At 43.9% G+C, this 7267-nt stretch overlaps 1 protein-coding gene across 3 annotated transcripts in view; it reads right to left on the reverse strand.

The window, feature by feature from the left end:
* Positions 1 to 487: 487 nt before the first annotated feature.
* Positions 488 to 7267, reverse strand: part of POLD3 (DNA polymerase delta 3, accessory subunit) — a 55864-nt gene continuing 49084 nt past the window's right edge. For all 3 annotated transcript variants that reach the window (XM_027848026.1, XM_027848025.1, XM_027848027.1), the window contains one exon: positions 488 to 1802. In XM_027848026.1, coding sequence (XP_027703827.1) covers positions 1600 to 1802 — 203 coding nt within the window. In that variant the 3' untranslated portion in view covers positions 488 to 1599. The remainder of the gene's footprint in view (positions 1803 to 7267) is intronic.

The following is a 7267-nucleotide window of genomic DNA, read 5'->3' on the forward strand; positions in this document are numbered from 1 at the left end:
AAACAGTTATGGGATAAGCCAACCCTTACTCAGCTTGCTACAGAGGCCTCAATATACTAATGTCCTTATACATAATGCCAAAATTCACCCTGAAAACCTCTGGTCTTAATAGTGCCCTTAGGGGCTACTTTGGCTGGAAAGCCCTGGGTGACGGTTATTAATGAAGCTCATTATGAAGCCTGGGGTCAGTTATAACTCTAACCTTAAATAGCAGACAGCTGATTACACTGCCTACTACCTCAGCCACCGTAATGATCCCTTTCAGGACGTAAGCGGCAAGTCAGACGTCTCAAGTCCTTCGTCTGTTGCTCAAGATGGGGAAGACTGCCTTGCCAGCACCATGTACACGTCTCACTAAAGCTTATTGTAGGCAATTGCCATGCTTGGTTGAATCCATTCAGATCACTCCATTAGCCTGAAGAGAAATCACTTAAAAAAAAACACACACACACACACAATTACAATAAATGATTTATTGATTGTTTTAAGGGATTTTCCCCTCAAAAGAACAAGTTAAAAAATGTTTCTTGCTTTTTTGACCTGTGTATGTACTTTTCTCCTTTTAGCTGCCTCCTTGTGCACCCTGTATTCCTGGGCAAATACACAGTGGTGCCAAATAAAGGTCCAGAGGGACATGTGTGTCTCTGTGCTTAGAACCTTCCCCAGCTTAGGGTAGCTCCCCAGGGAATTGTACTGAGGTTGCATCTCCTTCAGAACAAAAGTTTTTCATCCTCAATGTCTGCTGTTCACAGGAAGCCTCCTCCTTAGCTGGGTGGCACTTTCTAGGTGCCGAGGAGGAGGAAGAGAAAAACCGAAAACCACCCCATACGATATGTGAGGAACATGACAACTTCAGCGTTCACTTTAACTGCCTTCTTGTAGAGTCAAATGCAACCATAAAATGTCTTTGTGAGCTCTGCCTGGGGCCTTTCCCAAACCACGGGCAGTGGGCAGAGGTCTGGAGGGCTTTTGTGAAGAGGACCCAGCACAAGTCGGCTGTCTCCTGGTCTGGGGCCAGGTGCCAGGGTACTTTATAATGGAGGAAAAGAGGATGACAGGGAGACTTTTGTTACAAGGCTTAGTTAGGCCAATCAGGATTTCAAGGCAGAAAGAAAATTGCTTGTTTCTTTTGCTTTTGGGGGTTGAGGAAGGGTGATGAGGCAGAGGAGAGTGGAAGAGGAGAAGGGCCTGGAAGGAGAAAGAATTCATCCACTGAAGTTCAAGGGGATGGCCCAAACAAGTAGGAAGAACACAAAGGCAGGTATTAACATGAACACAAATGGGGCAGGAGGGTCGGAGGAGGTGGGCCAGGATACAAGAGCCATTAAAGGACTTCTTGAACAAGTCGGTCATCTGTCTCTACTGACGGAGAGCAGATCTCACTCAGACAGCATGAAGGCTGTGCTTTAAAAAGAATAAGAATGTCATCAGAAGCAAGCAGCTTTTGCAACATCCACTTGTCCTTTGCTTCTAGGAGGTGCCCTTTCAGTCTGCACTGAGGAGCTAAAGGTACTCACTTACACGGTAAGCAAGCAAGAGTCAATGCCCCTTGTGAACACGTGGGATGGGAGTGTCGGCTTCTCCATAGGAAGAGGCTGTTTATTTCTTCTGGAAAAAGCCTGTAATGGACACCTGCCTGTTGGCTTTGCCAGGAGCGGCTGCCCCCTTCTTGAGGCCCCTTCGTTCGTCCTTGGGCTCCTTCTTCACAGCCATCGAGGGGGGTCTCTGTAAGGATGCTGTCTTCACCTGAAACTCTTCCTCACTGTCTGTGCAGGATTCACTCTCATAAGTCTTTTCTGTCACTGTTGTTGGAAAAAGAATGAAAAAAAAAGCCATCACAAATGGGCAAAGTGTAGTGGAACTGGGGTGTACTAAATGATCTTGAAATTCCCTCATCCAGGCCTAAATCTTGTCAGTCAGTAGTCAGTCAATAAACATTTATCAAGTGCCAACTATATTCCAGGCACTATACCAGCACTGGGGATACAGCAAAAGCAAGGTAGTCCCTGCTCTCAAGGAGCTCACAGACTAATGTGGAAGACAACCTGCAAACAACATCCAAACAAGCTGTGTACAGGATCAGAGGGAAGCCCTAGTATCAACAGAGACTGGGACAGTCTTTCCGTAGAATATGAGATTTTAGCTGGGATTGGAAGGGAACCAAGGAAACCAGGAGGTCGACATGAACAGGGAGAGAATTCTAGGAATAGCGAAGAAGCCAGTGTCGCTGGATCACAGAGTACGTGTATGTGCGTGGGGTGGGTGGGTGTGTGTTAAGATGTAATAAAGCCTGAACAAAGCAGAGGGGGGAGAGGGAGAAGTTACAAAGGGCTTTAAATTCTAAACAGCAGATTTTATCATTGATCTTAAAAGTGATATTAGGTCACTGGAGTTGACTGAGCAGGGGGCTGACATGTTCAGACCTGCACTTTAGGAAGATGGTGAAGGATTCGGCTGGTGTGGGGAGAGCCTGGTGGCAGGCAAACCAGGCATGAGGTGATGAGGGGGTGCCCTAGGGAACGGGCAGTGTGAGAGGAAAGAAGGGGACACACAAAAGAGATGCCAGGGAGGTAAAACTGACAACGCTTAACAACAAATTGGATATGCAAGGTGAGAAAAAGTGAGAAGCTGAGAATGACACCTAGGTTGTGAGCCCAGATATCTGGGAAGATGGTGGTACCCCTGACAGTAATAGGGAAGTTAGGAAGAGGGAAGGGTTTCAAGGGGAAAGGCAGCAAGTTCAAGATGCCCAATAGGCAGGTGGAGATGTGAGGGAGGAGGTCAGCTGAAAGGCGGGGCAGGAGAGGTAGATCTGAGAAGAGAATACCAAGGAAAAGAGGATGGTAAGACAGTGTCAGAATCTAAAGAGAAATTAAGAAGGATAAAGATTGAAAAAAAGTCATTACATTTGGCAATTAAGAGATTGTTAGTAACCTTGGAGAGATCAGTTGGATGATGAGGTTGGAAGCCGAACTACAGAGTTAAGAAAATGAGAGGAAAAGAAGGTGTGAAACCTATTTTAGATGTAGATGGCTTTCTCAAGTTTAGTCACAAAAGAAAGGTGAGAGCAATGGAGTAATAAATAGCTAGAGAGGATGGGAGGATCAAGGGAGGGTTTTTTTTGGATGGGGGATCTTCAAGTCGGCCTATTCTACTTTTAGGCAGCTCTCACTATAAAGAGACTTTCCCTTCATTAGGCCTAAATCTGCTTCTCGGCATTTTCCACCCACTACTTCAAGTTCCTCCCTATGGAACCAAACAGAAGAAGCTTATGGCTTCTTCTACATGGCAGCTCTTCAAAGACTTGAAGATAGCTATCACGTTCCCCCTAAGTTTTCTCTTCTTTTCCTTCTTCAGACTAAACAGTATCAGTCCCTTTAATCAGTCCTCATATAATATGGTCCTTAGGTCTCTCACCAGCCTGTTCCACCTTCCTCTGGACTCACTCCAACTTGTTAGTGTCCTTAAAATGTCGTGTTCAGAAAAAAAAAAAAACAATCTTCTTACAGATACGTTTAAAGTAGGACAGAGAACAATAAGTCTATCAACTCCCTTGGTTTGGGCAGCATGCCTGTATCAATCCATCCTAGGATCAAAACAGATTTATTTAGTTACTCTGTCACACTCTTGATATGGAGATTACATAGTCCACTAAAATCCACAGATATTCTTAATTTTTCCCAAGAAAGCATAATGTTAGGCAAAATAAGATATAATGGCCAGCTAGAGGAGGACACAGCACAAGGTGCAAGACAGTTGGAGCAAAAGAGGTGACTGAACTATAATTCAAAGTCCAGAAAAGCCACAGTGAACGGTGGGTATAGTAAGGCTACTTAGAGTAAGGGGAGATAAACACGGGGACTTGGGAAGGGGCTTTGACTACCAGAGCCAACTAGGATGGGTAGTCTGTTTGATTATCCTGGTCTCCAAGGAATTTATCACCAAGAGGAGTAGCACTGAATTCTGAGTCAGAGTACTTGGATTTGCATCCCATGTCTGCTACTCACTACATATCACTTAACCTCTCTGGGCCTCAGTTCCTCATCTATAAAATAAAGAGATGGACTAGAGGGCTTCTCAAATCCCTTCCAGACCTAAACCTCTCCTCCTATGATAAGCCTACAACCAGTTCTGCTACCTGCATGATCTTGGAGAAGTCATCAAACCTCTCAAGGATTCAGTTTCTTCTTCTGTAGAATAAGGGAGTTAAGACCAGATGATCTTGAAAGTTCCTTCAGATGCTAAATTCTATGAATTAAAGGCTTTTTGTTTCAGGATCCTTTACTTGGATCTGTGACCTATGGCCTTCTAGTTTCTAAATGTCTTCTACCTAATCAGAATTCAACCCTCCATCTGGCCTAGGTACACAGTGCCTGCTCCCTCTTGCTTTGACTAAATACTGTGAACTTGACCTTTGTCCTGTCTAACAAGCCAAACATCTGGCCTGCTGGACACCCAGGTCACTAGACAACCTAAGTGACAGAGACAACATGATATTCTAAGTAAAATACTAGATGAAGGTCAGGAAAACTAGACTGCCCTCTCTCTGGGCCTCCATTTCTTTATCTGTAAAATGTGGGGATTAAAGCAGATGATTTCTAAAGTCCCTTCTAGCTCTAATGTTCTAAGATCAAGAGATAAATCAGCAAACTGTTGAATTTTTGGCTTGAATCAAACCCAAGAGTACAAAAACAGAAAGGGCACAGCTGGGATAGAACTCATATCTCCTGACACCTACTTCATTTTACTATCCCATGCTCCCTCCTTCCCTTTGGAGAAGACCATTTGAGCATCCCCTGCCCTTGGCCCAATACTCCTCTCACAATCAAGCTGACATGCTCATCAGCAGCATCCTGGAGAATGGGTTCTGAGTGTTTGAAGGTTATTTGTTTCCAGAGAACCTGTTTGCTCTCAAAAGTCTGAGCTTGCTTCTGATTCTTGCCAAATGAGAGACCAGCATTCAGTGACAAGTCAATCCATTTTCAGGGAATTTCCATAGGGAGGTGTGTTTATGTGCTTAACAATTCTGATCCCCTCACATCTCTCATTACCCCACTTGGAGAAGCAATATTATCATCAACTCCTGGAAACTGACCAGGGACTGTTTCTGTTAACTCAGCACCTTATATTAGGGAGCTTTTAAGCACATTACGAGGGGAGACAGGGAGAAAATGCATTTATTAGTAGCATTCTCTGAGGTATAGTATAGAGCTTTGCTCCTCTCTGAGTACATGTGATTCTATAATCAAATAAGGCAGCTGACAAAAATTAATTATACTCTCTAGTCAATTAGTTCATTAATATACGGAATGAAAGAGCTTAAATGTGTTCTTGGCTGACTCATCTGCCAACCTGACTACAGTGCAGTGCCTGGGGCAGTTACAAACCGGTCAGGACAACGGCATTTTGTCAGGCTTCTATTCAACCAGAGTAAGCAATCCCTTCCTTCTCTAAACTCTTAAAGAATTTGATACATTATGCATAGCACTGTAGTTATCTGTCTTTGTGTCTTCCATGCTAGACGGGGAACACCAGAACAGTAGAGGCTGCAATCCATTTTTGTCCCTCTTTGTAAAGCACAGAATTTCCAAATTGAAGGGGATCTCAAACACCCTCTGAGCTGTTGTGACAGGCATCACAAAGCAGAATTCTAGGCTTGGAGTCAGGAGACAAATGATCTCCTCTGAACCTCAACTCCCTCATCTGTAAAACAGGCAAAATTACTATCAAACTCATAGGAAGTACTGTAAATTTTTAAGCACTACATAAATGGGAATCACTATCAATACATGCAGTCTGACTTGTACTTGAAGTATGAATCTCTTCTACAAAATCCCTGAAGGTGGTCAGGGCTGCCCAACAATAGAAATGGCATACAGTAATAGGTTTTCTGTCATAGACAATTTTCTGTGGAGGCTAAAGATTTTATTCTTCACAGGGGAATCTGAAAGGCAACCTCTCAACTCTAAGTTACTATGACTGGGATCAGTTACATCACCTCCACATGAATAATTAGACCATGATCAGTCACTAGAATGAGAGGGAACCTACTGCTGGAGAACTCTCTATTTGTTACGAAGTTCTTAGGATGCATTGGAATCTGCTTCCCTTCAGCTCCCACCCAAACATTCTTCCTCATTCTTCCTTCTTGGGTCAAACAGAACAGTCTAATACTTTCTTCCATGCATCTGCACACACTACATGCTTTCCTAAAAGATGAAATGGCAGCTATGCGTCTGGGGCACACCTTCTAAAGTATCTACTTCCAACACTAAGGAAAGCAAGAAGTAGAAATTCTAATAAAAGCTCAGACCTTACAGATTCATAGGCTTTTGAGTTGGAAGAAACAGATCATCAAGTCCAAATGAGGTTCAAAGAGGCCCAAAATAATTTGTCCAAGGTCACAAAAGTAGTTAAGTGGCCAAGCTAGGATTTGAACCCAGGGTCCTTGGGATCCAAATTCAGTGGTCTTTCCACTACACCCTAAAGATGAGCCAACAGCATCTCTGAAGTCATCATGCCCTCCTGTAGCTAGTAATACACATTGCATGTGCTGCTCTTCTGAGCTGCCATAACAAGGCACCATTTGTGTGGATAACGTCTGATTTCTTCCTTACCAACTTGTCTGCAGTTAGAAATCCACACGCCTGGCCCTCCCCTTCCCCCTGGGGGAAGGGAACTTTCCAAATACATCTCAGGGGGCTAAGTTCCCTGCCTCTACTATTAAATGAATTAAAAAGGAAAGGCTGGCCATTTAAAACCACCAGGACAAACTTTGATTAGGGACAGGAAGGGACAAGCCCCCTTGTGCTGGTACATTTGGAACAGGCTGAGCAGAGGAAGAAAAGCAAAACTCCTTTGTTGGTAACAGGAGCCAAGATACATTAGGTTAAGCTCTGGACTCAAACATTTTAGCGGAAAAAAACTCTACTGGAGGAGCACGGTTTTCATTGTTGTATCCAAGACTCTTAACAATCCTGTCTGGACGAGGAGTGCAAAAAGGCCCACAGTATGCACCTGGCCAAAACTGAAGAGCTAGGTTCTGAACAAAACCATAAGTAATTTGCTACCACCCCCCAGTGAACTCATTTCCCTCACATGGCCATGTTTTATTTTGCTTCTCTTTTTGGCGTCAGGAAAGAGAAGGTCTAGCCCAAGTGTGTCCCACCTCTATCCTCCTTTTTTTTTTTCTCAAGTGGGGAGAAGACCAGAAAGTTTCAACACACACACACACACACACACACACACACACACACACACACACACA

This window comes from Vombatus ursinus, unplaced genomic scaffold (genome assembly GCF_900497805.2).
Source record: "Vombatus ursinus unplaced genomic scaffold, bare-nosed wombat genome assembly UNPS02005659.1, whole genome shotgun sequence".
Lineage (NCBI taxonomy): Eukaryota > Metazoa > Chordata > Mammalia > Diprotodontia > Vombatidae > Vombatus > Vombatus ursinus.